The sequence below is a fragment of the Stegodyphus dumicola genome, chromosome 4, assembly GCF_044657685.1.
Source record: "Stegodyphus dumicola isolate Sdum_Otavi_A_Nest chromosome 4, ASM4465768v1".
Taxonomy (NCBI): Eukaryota; Metazoa; Arthropoda; class Arachnida; order Araneae; family Eresidae; genus Stegodyphus; species Stegodyphus dumicola.
In genome coordinates, this window is record NC_140771.1 from 61,096,907 (window position 1) to 61,114,039 (window position 17,133).

The 17,133-nt window shown below is 32.7% G+C and overlaps 1 protein-coding gene across 3 annotated transcripts in view; it reads right to left on the reverse strand.

Annotated features, from left to right (window-relative positions):
• Positions 1–17,133, reverse strand: part of LOC118197493 (uncharacterized) — a 64,726-nt gene that overhangs the window by 13,968 nt on the left and 33,625 nt on the right. For all 3 annotated transcript variants that reach the window (XM_085815007.1, XM_085815008.1, XM_085815006.1), the window contains exons 5-9: positions 16,715–16,850; positions 13,317–13,513; positions 3,083–3,214; positions 1,954–2,056; positions 1,016–1,072 (exon numbers count right to left, since the gene is read on the reverse strand). In XM_085815007.1, the coding sequence (XP_085671133.1) occupies positions 1,016–1,072; positions 1,954–2,056; positions 3,083–3,214; positions 13,317–13,513; positions 16,715–16,850 (625 nt within the window). The remainder of the gene's footprint in view (positions 1–1,015; positions 1,073–1,953; positions 2,057–3,082; positions 3,215–13,316; positions 13,514–16,714; positions 16,851–17,133) is intronic.

Here is a 17,133-nt window from a genome sequence, read left to right on the forward strand (position 1 = left end):
AAAGTTTTATTGTATGAAGAAAATGACTGCTGACTTTAGATAAACTATTTACTGCTGGACATGAAATCATGTAGTGTTGTCTCTATAAAATCTACTTTCCCAATTAGTTGCCTCAATTATTTTCAGAAGATTGAAAAGCATGGCTATGGCTCTCTACAAATGTTAGTATAAACAGAACTGATCATAAATATAATTAATTCTTTGCTTATGTCATCTCCACTTAGTAACAGTTTTCAAGAGTTTTCATGCCACATATGTTTTATGACAGTTATTATAAAAATCAGTTCTTGAATATATAATACTGCTATCAGAAGCAAACAAATGAAGATTACTTATTATTTGCATATCTTGTTGTTATGAAAGTTTTATTTGTTGCTCTGAATGCAGAATAAATACTAAGCATCACAACTGCAGTTCCATAAAATGATAACAGATATTCAAGTAAAAAATAACACTTATGATGCAAGCTGTATATTAAGAATAAATATACTTTCAACAGCAGTATAATCTTCAGAATGTCACAACAAAATATGTAACACAAAAACAAGAACAAAAAATACATCAATAAATACAAACCCAAAAAATTCTTAAAAGGCATACTTTTATAGTCATATCAAATATTTTATCTAATTTTAATTAAAAAATAAATACATATTTTCTTAAGACAGCCATCTTTAAAAAGTTTAATGAAATTTTAACTATAGAGCAACAGTTTTTTTTAAGATGTTACTATCAGTTTGTGCAGCCCCCCTACCCTCTATTACCCCGCAAAAATAATAATAAAAATACAACATGAAATACATTACATTATTTCAAACACTTTTACAATACCATATATCAGTAATATAAAAAGAAGTTTTGTGCTGTTAAGCTGGAACAGATGAATTAAAAATTAAACCAAGAAAGTTGTTTAAAATTGAAATTTTATAAAACATTAAATTTTCATCTATTGCAAAGAGTGATATTGTGATTAGTGTAAGCAGCACACAAAACAGGAAATAAATCCAATACTTACGTAAACTGGACGCTACAGAAGTCAGTGACTTGGATGAGGCCAGCTGACGCGCTGGAACTTTTATGTAATATATATAAAGTTTAGTGACATAGAAAAAATCAAAAATCAATAATCACAGCAGTGTGTAGTTCAGAAATACCTAAAATAACACTTAAGTAAAAGATCAGATTACTAATAAAGCAGAAATAAAACATACAAGTTTTATCTGGATAAATAAAGAAAAAAAAAAAAAAAAAAGAAATAGAATTTATGTTAGTTATGAAGAAATAAATATTAGCTGCATTAAGCAGAAAAAAGCGGCTTCACAAGTAATTGCTCAGAAAAATATTCAGAAATTGAAAAGAAAATTAATTTTAAATCTTTTTTTCAATATTATCAAGTAATATACTTTTACAAAACTAGACAGTAATTATACTTTTCATTGTTTTGAATAAATATTATTAAAAAGTCATAAAAGTACAACAATTAAATTTAATAACAAGAATTCAAGAAATACCATTGCTTAGAAAATTACTTTAAGCACCATTTTTGAATTTGGAATTTACAAAATTTCAACAACAACAACAACAACAACAACAACAACAACAAAAAAAAAAAAATGCTAATAAAAAATGTATACCTTTTCATACAGTCATCTTTGTTCCTATATAAAAGCATGAATTATAATTCATTTAAAAAAAAAAAGGTGGGTAGGCAGAATTAATAATGTATAACTTGATTATATTATTAAAAAGTTAATTTTTAAGCTCATAATATTACGAATAAGCATTATTTTAATTAAAACTAGGTTCATGCAAACTAATGTGAAATAACAGATAATTCATTTACTGGCAAATATTTATTAATTAAATCTTTAAAAATCATAAACATTAGTCTATTATTTAGCAGAATCAATATTAAACAGAACTGAAAGATAAAGCTATCTTCAGTAATGATACCTTTAGACAATGCTTTCCTATACACCTCTTGGGCAATAGAAAGCATTTCTGCATTTGTCACAGATAATAAAACTTCAGTCAACATTCGGCGCACTTTCAGCATCTTAAAAAAAAAAAAAAAAAAAAAAATTAATTTATATAACAATAAAGGAATGTGTTTGTCACATTTTATTTGGTTATATATTAACAGATATGCAATTATATTTTAAAGGTGCATATTTATCTAGCTAACAATTCTTATGACAATTTATAATCAATAAATGCAGTATCTTTTTGGATAGCATACAATTTTTAACATATACTTCAGTTATAATATTAATAAAATATAATAATCACTTCCATTATATCAACTGTGATTAACGATCAAATACATATTGGACTGTATGTAATATTCTAATGGTTTCAATAGTTAACATCACAATCCAGTGAAAGGATCATCAGCTCATAGAAGAAAGGTATGTTAGCTATTGTTACCATATTTATCATGTGCAATTATAACAAAGGCATGCTGCCTGGGATCCCAAATGCTCAAACTACTTTCAGCATTTTTTTTTTTTTTTTTTTTTTTTTGCTTAGTTAGAGAAATTCAGAAACGAAAAATATACACGCTTAGCATTAAAGTCAAGGAATTAAAACATCTAGCTGCTTCCTAAAACAACCTGCATATATAACACAAACTGAATGCTATAAACTGGCCACCTTTAAAGCTAAGATTGCTGACATTAAAGCGTTTGCATCATGATTAATTATTCAATGGCAAACAGCAACTGAGAAAAGAAAAATAAGTCTGATTTTCCAAGGGCTGTTTCTTTCAATATGAATGAATAAAATAAAAAAGAACTAACGTTTTCCAGAACTTGTTATAGATTTGCACACAATTTTCCCAGTTGCTAGTATTTCAATACGTCATTATTAGAAAAATCTGAAGAATTACATTTACCTATAAAACATATCCTACAAATGTCAATGGAATTACTAGATTAATATAAAACAAAAATTTGATCATCAGTAATGGGCATATTGATTAACATGAAATTTACCTCCTTATGAGAAAGAAATAATTGAAACTGACTAAATATACTAAATGAAATAAAGAAAATATCTGAAAAATATTATATGCAATTCTTACTAATTCTTGCTTCTTTTCTTCTTCTGTTTTTACATCTTCAACTGGAGACGGTATGCGCTTTTCATCAGGTGATACAATTTTCTCTGTTATTTCATCATTTTCATCAACTCCCTCACCTTCACTATCACTTTCCTGCAAGGATAAAGTAATAATAATAAACTTGGTGATTTTATAGAAATCAAACATATATTCAAATTTTGATATGTTCAGAATTGTGTATGCAGTAATTCTGCTGAGGTTTGCAGATAAAACTAAAGAATATTATACAGATGCAAAAATTCTCATCGTTTGCAGCAAACTTGTGCCTGCAAGTACTGGGTAAAATATTTAAGTGATCCTTCACGCAAAGAAAAGTTGGGCAAACTTGGAGGTAGTACGGCCGCATTAGAAATACTGGAAAATATATACCAGAAATCCGAAAAATTATTTATTACTAGGATTATTTATTACATATTCTTTCCAGTAATATGAATAAGAAGTGTTTTGCGACTGATTACTATGCAGAAAGATTTACTGTGATCAGTAAATTCTAACATATTAAGTTCACCTTTACATTAATTACATTAACAGTATATTCTTATTATTATAATGAACATTAGTTCATTATAATTATAATGAATTAAAGTAATCACAGTTTGTTTCTACTGCTACAACTAAAAGCAATGCAGAAAAATATATTTTGGAAAACACAGATTGCTATTTAAACGATAGTTTATGAATATTTTTTACTTAACTCTTGGGGAATAAAAAGGCTTTGTAAATAATTTTCTAGGATCCTACCCTTTTCATTACATTCTTACCTCATTATCTGCAAAAAATTAATATCACACACACCAAAGAAAAACCAAAAGAAAGGGAAAAAATTAAACTAAAATATGAATTATTAAAATTAAACAAAATGTTCTAAAACTATAATAATTTTTATTTTATTTTTAGATTACTTTTTAATCACCAGTTTTTGTATCAACAAGACATAATTCTGCCAATATATATCCATCACCATTTCAATTAGAAAATTTATTGCTAATCAAAAATGAAAAGCTGCACAATTCATTCAATGGTGTATTTATATACACAAGGCAAACTGCAAATATCTAGCTTTCTATATGTGAACAATAATGAAAATATCTTAGAAAGAGAGACGTTACAATATATTTTGCTTAACCGTAGTTAAAAATGCAATCATTTAATAAAACTAATTTCATTCATAATATTTTTCTTATTAATGAATTCAGTTAAATATGGTGAAATCCGCAAAGAGAATTTCATTCTCTCATATTAAGGACATTAATTACTTTAAAAATTTATTTACAGAAAAAATTCTAGGCAGAGAATAAGACAAACATTATACAAACAGAACTCTGTGAACATATAGCACAAAAAGTCAATAACTCATCAGCTGCTCTCTAGTGCTCCTGTCCATCTCCACCTCAGAGATTCCACGCAGCGCTAGGCACCTTCCGATGCGAGTCCTGTCCATTTCACCATTTAAGCTGCAAGGTGGTCAGTTTGGACTGGTAATACCAACACGATAGAGATGGCTCGCCAAGAAGTCATAACCAGTTTTACGCCCAAAATTGGCCACAGTTATTCCCCATGGTTTGTCTGGTAATTTCATTTCCAAGATGTCCCTCCAGCTGTTGGCTGAGACACATGTCATAAATTCACTTCTCCATTTTTGTTTAAAAAATTTATAAATATATACAGGGTTGCCACTCAAAGAGAAGAATGAAATTCCCTGACTTTTCCAGGTGTGTTTTGAGAAAATTCCAGTCTATCCGCATAGTGCGCGTTGGCTGCGCTGAGAGGTAAATTAATTATGGTACCACTTGAAAACACAAAAATTGTGGACCGGGATCGAGACTTATTATATATAGTATAATCCTGAAAGCATTACTATTATAGCTATAATAAGAGCTTTTTCACCACTGAAGATTGAGATTAGAATCTGCCTAATCTGGATTAAAAAATGAGTTTTTTTGCAGACATTTTGCAGCTAAACGAAAGAAAGAAATCTATTTAATGATATTTTATATTTATTTAGCAGCATACATAAGCAAAAATATGTGCATTAAATTTCGTGATATGTCATCATTTTTCTAGATTTAGTTTTAGAATTATGCCAGAGAAATTTGGCTGAAATTTGAAATTATTATTAACTAATAATAAATAAATTTAGAGGAAAGAAGAACATTAAATGATATAAATAACATTAAAATGAAGTTAATTACTTAAAAACTGAATTACAATAATCAATGATATTTTGGTGAATATAGTCATATTAAACATTAACTAGATGACTGATTACTATTTTTATACTTTATTACAAAATGAAAAATAAGGCATTTATTAAAATGGAAAAAAAAGAAAAAAAAAAAGTTTAAAAGATTTTGAGGTAAAATTCTAGTACAGCCTTGGTACAATTTTGAAAACTGCCACCAACACCAAAATGACTGGTTTATTGCCCAACACCTTCTTAAAAACAGACTAAGAGACAGAGAGAGGTAACTGTTGTTACTGCTCATCATAATGTCGCCAAAACCCGTGTTTACCATACATGAAGTTTGTAAGGATCTTAAGTTTTACTAACGTTTATTTTATTTTAAATCTTTACTATCACTTCTTATTTTCTACTTCCGGCCAGAATTATAAGCGTTAAGGTTTTTATGCAAAGTTTGTCTGGCGAACGCCAAGTATTTAAGTTGTGGCTTTTTGCCAAGCAAAAGAGAGGAAGCAGTGAGTCGACGCAGGCCACTTACCTTAGAAGTTACGCAGTTGCTGTTTGCCTTCCAGGCCAGAGGTTTTAATCCTCTTGATAAATTTTAAAACGCATTGTAGTGTTCACAGTCTCTGTGCTACATACGCTTCCTGTTATTATAAGACCAATCTTCCACGTGTATTATTCTAAAGTTAAATTAGAGTTTAGTTTTATTTTTATACTTTTACGTTAGACCCCGAGTGGCAGGTCATTGTATTCCGAAGTACGGAAGTTATTGTATATAGAGAAAAATAAAGGGTTTTGTATACCCTTCGTTTGCATCCTGTTTACTTACCACAATTAGTGAACATAGCTTTAGTAAGCTCTCTGTTCCGAGTCAGGTCCTTGTATGTTCCCGAAGAAAGTAAAAAGGAACATTGACCCTGATAGTGGCGCCCAACGAAGAAGAATAACCATGGCCGAGTTTCAACAAGAACCTACGCTGCCTGCAGAAACGGCTCAGAATCCAGAAATGCCAGCTGCCGCCCTGGAAGGATTTGGTTACATCGTCCAGACCATGCGCGCTTCGATGAAACCAGAAGCAACATTTAATGGAAACTCACCGGTAACCAGTTTTTTGGAAAAATTGGATGACCACTTCATGCTCTACCCTGCGCACGAGTTTCAAAAAGTTACCTTAGCTACCAGCGCTTTGAGGGGCCAAGCGCTTAACTGGTTCAAATGTATAGGCAGAAGTCTCTTGGGTCAAGCAGGAAGTCCCACCTATACTTACTCAAATTTCAAGACTGCCCTACTAAAAGCCTTCCCTGTTGTAAGGGATCGTGCGAAATTAGAAACGGAACTTTTCAGTATATATCAACAAAGAATCAAAAACCTCTCGAGCTTTATTTTAAGAAAAATTCACGTTTTCAAGCTCTTGTATGGAAACCATCCGGATCCTGAAATAATTCAAGTGATTTTGCCGAGGTTACTGCCCCAAGTGCAAGACTTTATTGAATTAAGAAATCCGACTACACTGGAAAAGTTGTTTGAGCTAGCAATCCAGTTTGAAAGTAGAAGAAGGGCGGACGTCGAAAGAAGACGCCAGTATCAACAGCAAAACCAATTTGGTATGCCAAGACTACAGCAAACTCAAGCACACGGCTACGGAGAAAAAGCGAATCAGTGGGCAAGGAAACCTGAGCATTCAAAAACAGCCGGCGAACGTCGACAGTTCAATAGCAACACAGGAAAAAATCTCAAGGCCAGTGGAAAAAGAAGGAAAGCACGGAAAGGAAAAATAATTTAAACTAAAACGGATTTCTGCTGATGGGAGGGTGCGGAAATCCGAAGGCCACGAAAACCCCTCTTCCTACAAGTTAAATACAGTAATGGCGAAAAATTTGACTCTTCCGAAGACTGAAGTCTTGGTGAATAATATCCCAGCCACCGCACTCCTGGATACCGGCGCGCAGTGTTCCTGTGTGGCAGAAGATTTTTTTAGGAAGTATTTTCACAAATACCGCATATATAATGCGGATAATACGACAGTGTTAGCAGCGCAAGGAGAAAAATGTAAGTGCGTAGGTAAAGTACCTTTGTATATCCGTATCAAGGACGAACAATTAAAGGTGATGTTTTTTATAGTAAAGAAAGAATCTGCAAGCACATTTAATTTTAGGAATAGATTTTCTTTCAGAAGCACAAGCTACGCTGGATTTTAAGGAAGCGTCCCTTAAGCTGACAATGAAACCAGTTCGTACAGAAAATGCTGAACCGTTGATGTTAAAACTTGACCACCTCCCTAATGACGAGCAAGGAAGAATCCGACAAGTTGTAGGTGAATTTGCTTCGTTATTTAGTGATATTCCAGGATTTACTCAGGTTACTAACCATAGTATTGACACCAGAGATGCAATGCCAGTTCGTCAAAAACCATACTGGTATGATAAGAATAAGGAAAAAGGCAAGATTCTCGTGGACGGCCGAAGCCAATAGTTTCGAAAAATTAAAACAAGCATTAACACAAGCCCCTGTGTTGAAATTTCCTGAAAAGGATGAGAATTTAGAAATTTCAGCGGATGCTTCGGATTATGCGGTAGGAGCGGTACTTTCGCAAAATCAGCAGCCCGTGGCATTTTTTAGCCGAACTTTAAATCAAACACAAAGAAACTATTCCGCGACCGAGAGAGAGGCACTTGCAGTTCTGTTAGCAGTGCAAAAGTTCCGAGTCTATTTTGGAAAGGCGCCGATAACAGTGTACTCTGATCATGCGGCGGTAACTAGATTGTATTCAGGGAAAAATTTATCCCCAAGGTTAATAAGATAGGCACTCAAGCTGCAAGAATATAATCTGGTAATAAAGCATACCCCCGGAAAGGAAAATATCGTAGCAGATGCCCTATCAAGAATTAAAATAGACAAACAAGGGAATACTGTAAAGGTGGCAATGCTCACAGCATGTACAATAAATTCCCGAGAAACTGTAATAACCGAACTGGGTAAGGATCCTGAGTTTGGAAGCATTTATGAGTATTTGAAGGATCCTGAAAATTTTAGCCACCACGATATTGTGGCGATAAGAAATAGGGCGGCCCATTACGAACTAATAGATGGTCTATTATTCTATACAAAAACTACGAATTCCAACAACGAATTTCGACCTGTTATCCCAGCTAGTCTTAGATTAAATATCCTGCAGGAGCTCCATGACAGCCCTTTAGCTTCTCATGCTGGTATTCGAAAAACTATCCAACGCGCACGCGAGGCAGTCTACTTTCCTGAACTGCAAAAGTTAACAAGGGCGTATGTCCAGTCCTGCCCAACATGTCAAGCAGTTAATTATATTAATTTCCGCCCGGCCGGGTTTCTAAATAGTATTAAATCCGAATTTCCAAATGAAATAATTGGCATCGATTTATTGGGCCCTTTCCCAAAAAGTCAGTTAAATAAAAGTCGCTATCTCCTTGTTATGGTTGATCATTTTAGTAAATGGACCGAAATTGTTCCCTTAAAACGAGCCTCCGCGAAATTAGTTACTGATTCTATTTTAAATAAATATATTTTAAAATACGGGGCGCCCCTAAAAGTTATATCGGATAATGGTCCTCAATTTGTAAGTAATATATTTGAAGACATGTGCCAAAAACTGGGCATACGTCATTTAAAAATGGTCCTGTATCGGCCGCAATCAAATATAGCGGAACGGGTCAATAGAAATATAGTGAAAATTATCCGTAGTTATGTTAAAAATTTTCATAAAAGCTGGGATAACTATGTCAATGAATTTGCTTTCGCCCTTAGGACCGCAAAACATGATACAATGGGCAAAACTCCTGCTGAGTTATTTTTAGGCAGAAAGATTATAACGCCGTTAGATAAATTATTTTATGTGCTACAAAGAGCCCCAGAATTTAAAATGGGTGATATAGAAAAACTAATTAAGGAAGCAAAGAAGAATACGGAAGTAGCACAAAGAAAACGAAGCTCTATTATGATTTGAAACGACGGGGAGTAACTTATAAAGTAGGGGATGAAGTTTTAAAAATTAAGCATTCACTTTCTTCAGCACCAGAAGATAAAACTGCCAAATTTTTTCCACGATTTGAAGGACCATATGTTATAGAAAAAATAACTGTAATAATAACTGTGCGTAACTGTAATAATACGCGCTGTAGTAGTGTTAAAAAACCAGAAATGGTGAAACCTGTTCCGCAAACATTGATCACATCAAGCCCTACTTCGATCGTAATAAAATGCAAATATTTTCAGATCTTTTGCAGGATGCACGGCAGACACCGCAGGCACAAGCTCCAGAGGTGGAAAAACGACAAGTACAAGGGCAAGCCAATAAGAGGCAGGAGCAAGTGAAAAGAAAATTGCCCCGCGGAAAAATTGAAGGTAGCAAGAAAAAGAAGTCGTTCCACCGTCCAGAAAAGAGAGTTCACGAACACCCCCAGAATGAAGAAGGGAGAAGGACGACGTATGTGAAGAGAACCAGGAGAAATGACGGCAACTATAACCCGGCTCTAAAACGGAAGATCTACTCATCCGACAGGACTCTCCGCAGCAAAAGTCGCCGAACTGCGGAAGGGCCATCAGCGGCGGAGGAAAAAGTACAAGGAAAATTTGAACGGCCAGCAACGAGGTCCAAGCAGGAACACGAAAGAAGGTTCCCGGTTCCGCCAAGACCAGCTGCCATCAAACGACCAAGACCACAAGCAGAGGAGAAAAAGAAGGTATTCAAGGGTGACCGTACTGGTGAAAAAAGGAAGCTTCCAGAGGAAAACACTGAAGGGTGAGCCCGTACAAGAAGGAGGATAAATCAAACTACTATCTGCAATACCTTTAAAGACTGGGCCCAGAAAAGGATGTCCGAATATCACAAAGATAAGTAAAATTTTATGTTACTTTGCAAACTTAAGTTAATCTTTCATTCTTACTGCAAGTGGCAGATTTCAAGAAGTTTTACCTCATGCGAGGTCTACCTTTATCGCCAAAAGGGCGAGAAATGAGTTGTTACCGATTTTGGGTATTATGTTTTTCAATTAACTCGCGCGTAAAACTAAAGTTGATGTATAATAGCGTTGTGTAAAGACTTAAATATTGAAAAAAGTTATTGTATAAATTTTATTTAAAACATTCTAGCAAGAAAGAAGTTTTAGTCTGAAAGACTTTTTGAAATGTAGTATTTAAATGTAGAAAGAATTGGCACTTGCTTTGAAAAGAATAGAAGTTAACAATGTACTACTAATGTATGTTTTCAAATGTGTAAAATTAACGGCATGTTGATATGTTCTTATATACAATGTGAACTGTTATTTTAAATGTTAAGAAATACCGTGATATGGTAAAAGTGAAAGTAATGTTAAAAATTTGTTATTCGTGTGACTGTAAAGATTAAATCATGGCGAATATGTGTTAAAGGTTGAATGATGTAGTTAGGCTCTCTGACGCTACACTTTAGAGTTAGCCACTTTTAGAATAGTACCTCAGGGTTTAGAGTTGAAATTAGGGGTGTTAAGAGGTCTTGTTATGTTGAATTTTAACACGTTAGTGTTTTGATTGTAGGAGGAAGTGTGGAACACGTAGACAGAAACACATTCGTGTTTGGTGTTCTTTTACAACACATGTCAGAGAACAACACATGTCAGAAGTATAATTGTATATGTTACTTGCCATTTCATTGTGTAACATTTCATTAAACTAGTTTTCCTTCCAGATCTCTGGAAGGAACCAGAATTGAATAAAAGCTCCTGTTTAGATGCGGTATAGATGAAAAAAAAGTGTGTATCCTGGGAGCTGCTATTGTAAAAAAAAAAAAAAAAAAAAAAAAAAACAAATTTCTTTTTTTTAAATTTCTAGTTTCTAGCGAAAAATATTTGTAAAAGATTGGCCTCGTGTCAGATTCTAGAGCTAAAAGTTTTCAACAAGGTCGTTTTAGACCTCAGTTTCAAACTAATTAACTCTGGCGGGAAGTATGTAAGGATCTTAAGTTTTACTAACGTTTATTTTATTTTAAATCTTTACTATCACTTCTTATTTTCTACTTCCCGCCAGAATTATAAGCGTTAAGGTTTTTATGCAAAGTTTGTCTGGCGAACGCCAAGTATTTAAGTTGTGGCTTTTTGCCAAGCAAAAGAGAGGAAGCAGTGAGTCGACGCAGGCCGCTTACCTTAGAAGTTACGCAGTTGCTGTTTGCCTTCCAGGCCAGAGGTTTTAATCCTCTTGATAAATTTTAAAACGTATTGTAGTGTTCACAGTCTCTGTACTACATACGCTTCCTGTTAATATAAGGCCAATCTTCCACGTTTATTATTCCAAAGTTAAATTAGAGTTTAGTTTTATTTTTATACTTTTACGTTAGACCCGAAGTAGCGGGTCAGTGTATTCCGAAGTACGGAAGTTATTGTATATAGAGAAAAATAAAGGGTTTTGTATACCCTTCGTTTGTATCCTGTCTACTTACCACAATTAGTGAACATAGCTTTAGTAAGCTCTCTGTTCCGAGTAAGGTCCTTGTATGTTCCCGAAGAAGGTAAAAAGGAACTTTGATCCTGATAAGGTTAGAATAAAAAAATATGTATTTTTAAGATAAAAAAACTTCTCTGCAACAGGAATGGCTCCATCCCAACGTAGAGGGAAACAGCTGTGTATGCACAAAATATCTGCCGCCAAAGCTCTCGAAGGGCAAGTTTATCAGAAGTACATAAAACTAATATTGTTTTAAATTTCTTTAAACTTTAAAGGAAAAGAAAATATTTTTTCGCGTGAGTAAATTAATTCACAGATTTGTCATTTTGAGCAAAAAACGTACGAAAATCCAAGTATAAATTATCACGAAAGTCAAACAACGTGTCTTCTTAACACATGCTCCACTATTTCCTGTACACATCACAGAGGGGGAAATTCTCACCGTCAGGTTCTGTCACCAAATCCCTTGGTGAGTTTTTCTCTTCGCTTTCTAGTGGCACTATAGCAAACTGATTTACATTACGTCTATCAAACCTTTCTTTCTTTACATAGACGTTCTTACATTAGAACAGAGTACATGGGGGCTACTTCTATGGTACCGTATCATTAGGTTTAAACCGATTTTGTTGTATACGATAATGGGAAGGTATTTTCTTTAGTTCAACATGCACTGCACATGTGAGTCTTAGGATTCTCGAGGTTACTGGAAAGCAAACTTGCCAGAAACTTGCTTTGCCGTTCTAAAAGACAATCTGATTGGAGCTGCGAAAATTGGCTCTAAGACAGCTGCCCGAATGATACTCATCTGATACATAATTCTTCAACAAAGTGATCGCTTCCAATATTGCCGCAAAACTCGCTTTTTTGGGGGGATCGCCATATGACATTCCCTGACTTTTCCAGATTTTGACTAAAATATTTAAATTCCCTGACCTTTTTCAAGTTTTACAAGTAGCGTGGCAACCCTGTATATAGTTCTGCAGAAATCTTTTGAAAAAATTCTGCACCTTTTCTTTGCAGTTGTTAACATAAAGTCACAATGACCGAGAATCCGTTGCAGTACAATCTCTTTGCCCCCTAGTCTCAGTTTCTCCAAAAGAATTTGGCATTCAAGGATTTTCTCGGAGATCAGGCAGGCCCCTGATCCAAAAGCCTGCAGTGGCACAATGAAGTCCAAGAGGATGACCACTTTGTGACAGCTGAAGTTTGGGGCATTAATCTGTCTTAGGCTTACATAAATGGCCATTATCTCACCATCAAAAGCAGTTCTCCGCGTATCCACAGGTACAAACGTGTAGAACGAAAACCGGGTGGAAAAAATACCCACACTGGCTTCATTGGACTTATAATGTTGAATGAATCATTGACTTATAATTTTAAATTCATGAATAAATAATGAATTTAAAATAAATAACAATAAATGAATTTAAAAATGTTGTTTCTTTGTTTACTACTATTTCTAGGTGTTAACTTCATGTATCAACCAATTTCTTCCATGTAACTTTTTTTTACACACATGAATCAAACTGGATTCTTAAAAGAAAATTATGAAATTTCACATACAAATTTAGATTTAGAAGGCACAGTAATAGCTGAATCCTCTTTTGAATCTAAATCTGCTTTATTTGCTGCCGTCTTAGCTATTTTCTCTACTTTTTCTTTTGCAGCTCTTTCCTTTTCAAGTCTTTTTAAACGCTCTTGCTCCATTTTTTCCAATCCATCACGGATCCAAGCTGGCAACTGCTTTCGCTTAGCCGCATCTATAAAAAAAATTTAGTTAAAAAGTATTAAAAGAACTCTGTATTGCAAATTTACATATTGTTTGAAAAAATCTATAGCTATCTTCTACACAGTTTTTTAACATCCACCCATTTTATATTTGTCATTTACATAATAGACAGCAAAACAGACAACATATAACAATATATATCTTATTTATTCAATCTGTATACCAAATTTGGTCTATATAAAAATTCTGGATATTCTGAGATTCAGATTATTTCATCTATAGAGGTTGATATTCAAAAGTTAGTTTACTAGGCCACTTACAGCAGAGGATATCAAACATACAGACTCATTCAGTGATTATGAATCTCAAAATGAAATTTGTAATCATACTAGGAGCAAAATGTATCAAAAAGTAAAATTAAAGACATAAAATATACTTCTAGATAGTAGTGGAATAATAAAACTGGACAGGAAACAGACTAACTCAAAATTTTGCAGAAGTGCACAAATGTAGCAGCTCTACCAGGTCGAATTAAAATTATGATACACTTCTGTAAGATATTCTTGCTCACATGTGCTCAATTATTGTTGCATTTAGTACATTTAAGTTTTTGACCTATTCAAGGTAGAAATTTGATTTTAAAAAGCTGTACACAAATGCATGATGGGTAGTGACATAATCTTGTAGCTGTGGAACAGATAACAGATGACTTCCCTTTGAAACTAACTGTCCCTAGTTCAGCATTTAAACATATAGGTATTGACTTTTGGAGCTCGATGTAAAATTCAAAAGCCAAAGACTGGGAACTTTGCACAAAGTACATGTTTTCACTTTATTTGATTTACAACTAAAGGCCATATATCTGAAAGTAATTTCAGGCCTAACATCCAAACCTTCCATCGTTTAAGACATTCTTTGCTTGCTTTTGGTAAGAGTATAAAATTAATGTTTCACGATGCAACTAATCATACTGGAGATTATATCAAATTAAATGCTTAAATAATCTTATAAAATTGGAAACATTAATATCAGGCCATTTTTTGGTTGGTAGGCCTATAATAGTGTTACAAGAACCAGAACTCGTTGATAAACATGAGAATCTTTCTAGTTCGCAACGAACTACAAAGATAAGACAAAGGTGAAACTACAAAACAAACAAAAAAGAACTACAAAGACATGATTTGGAAGCACTGATTGCACAATTATCTAAACTATTTAATCCAGACACACAAATGGTGTTTTTCAAAAGATAATATACAATTAGGAATGATGGTTTTAATTACATAAGAAAATTTCTCTCTATAATGACTTCTGGAACAAACTGCATCAGTTGCACCAGGAGCTGATGGCATATAATATGAGTCCTTGCAATAAAAACAAAGATAGGTACACTGCGAAAAAAATAAGTAAATAAAAATATTCTATGCAGCACAAAATAAATAAATAAAAAAAAGATGACAGTTCTATATTTCCCGTTCTACTGGGCTAATTGACAAAATTCAAATTGCGTTCTTCATGTTTCAAAAGTGAGGCTCAGGATATATTATTAGATTTATATATAGCATTGCTCTAACATAAGTATTTTGACATAAATCGGACTTTTTCTGAACACCCCAATTTTTTTTCCATATGTCGATTCTACGAACTCAAATTATGCCTAGATATTAAATTTTGTAATATTTGGTGAGAAATTTACGGAGAAATTCACAAATTTATCTTGGTGCAATTTTTTCAGTTGTGCCAAGAATAATTCACTCGACAAACTTCTTAATATATGGTAACTAATTTTCCTTTCCCTTCCATTATGCCAGAGCGAAAAAAAAAGGCTTTTTGTTCCTACCTTTTTTTAAATGAGCGTGAGCAGAAAAAAGTCACACTGTTCCTACTTTCAAATAATTTTAGCAAAGTGTCTAAACCATATTTGATGTTTTGTCGCTTTCAACAAATGTGCCAATTTTCAAAACGCGCCAATATATAAATTCACGTATATCTTTGGAAATTTTGAATAAAAAACTGCAATTTTTAGCAGGTATGCTTAGAAATACGTCTACTTTAAGATAATGGTAAAAATTTTATAGACTACAATGCAAATTTTTTTTGGAAAAATTTATAAAAATTTACAAATTTTTAAAATAAATCATAAAAATTGGGTGAATTTTATTTGGAATGAACCTGAATTTCGAAATGTGAAAGGAAGAATCAAATAAGTTTAATTAAAAAAAAAAAAAAAAAGACTAATAAATAGACACTAAATTAACACTGATGAGCTAAAATTTTGAGAGCTAATTTTTTAAAAACTACTCATGCAATTTTTACAAAACTTAGTAGTTTGGTGTAATTTCAGTCGTAGAATTGATATATGAAAAAAAATTTGTAGGCTATAAAAAGTCCCAATTTTGTGTAAAAATACCTATATTAGAACAAAGTTATATATAAATCTAATAGATATCCTAAATCACACTTTCGATACAAAATGCAAGTTGAATTTCCTCAATCGGCTCAGTAAAACGAGAGATATGGGTCTTTTCTTTCTTTTTTTTCGCAGTGTACATTTAAGACTTATGTCAAAAACTCATCAGTGGTACGGAGCAGAGCAGTAGATCTTGCAACAGATTCTATATTGATTGCATGTTGTTTTAATTTTATATTTATGTACTTAAAGTATAAAATGAAGGTACCATTATTATAACTAAAGTTGCAGTTCTATGCAAACAGAATTCCTAATCAAGTATTATTTTAATTTCTATTTGTAACATAAAAAAGATTAGGTTTTTCATTCAAAATTTTTGTAATTTGTATATGCAACATATTTATAGAATAATGTAAGTGTTGAGTTCGAAATATATTCTATGCAGCACAAAATATTTAAGCTCCACTATCACATATAAAGCACTTGGCATTAGATGGCAAATCTAGTGCAATCTTGGGACATTACATGTGTCATTAAGTAAACAGCAGTTCAAGAATTGAAATCCTGTTCAAGACATTAATTAATCCGAAATGTCAAAGCTTCACTTATGCTGATTTTATTGTTAACATAATCATCAAACAAAATGCAAAATTTAGACATTATATATAGCATGTCCATTGAAAGTGCTGGAAAGATGAATTTTTGTCACAGCTAACAAATGATTGACCTTGTATTCTTATTCATTCACAGAAAATATCGGAGAGAAATTTAGCACTGAAACTCTTTTAAAATATCATATATTTAAATTTGTTAATGACTTACCAATCTGTGAAGTGTCCTCTTCAGGTTGTAAGCTGTTATCAATACGTTCTTTTTTTAAAAACATAGGTGATATTGCAGGAGCTGCATTCACTTGAGACCAATATTGATCATACTGATTTTCAGGTGGTGCATACACCTAATAACAATAAATTAGTTTTAAAATATATTTAGAGTTACACATGAACATTATAAATTTGCATAATGAAATTCATAACTAGAAATTATATAAACAGAATAAAATAGAAAATTCTATATAAAAGCAATTTTCTTACACATTCAAAATTCCCAACTGTATCCCATTAAAACTCTTTAATTTAGTAACATTACTGATATTCATAGAAATGGTGTAAATCATTTGCATAGAATTAGTAGTTTCATTGAACAATTACTTATGCTGCTAAATAACATAAGTTTCATCT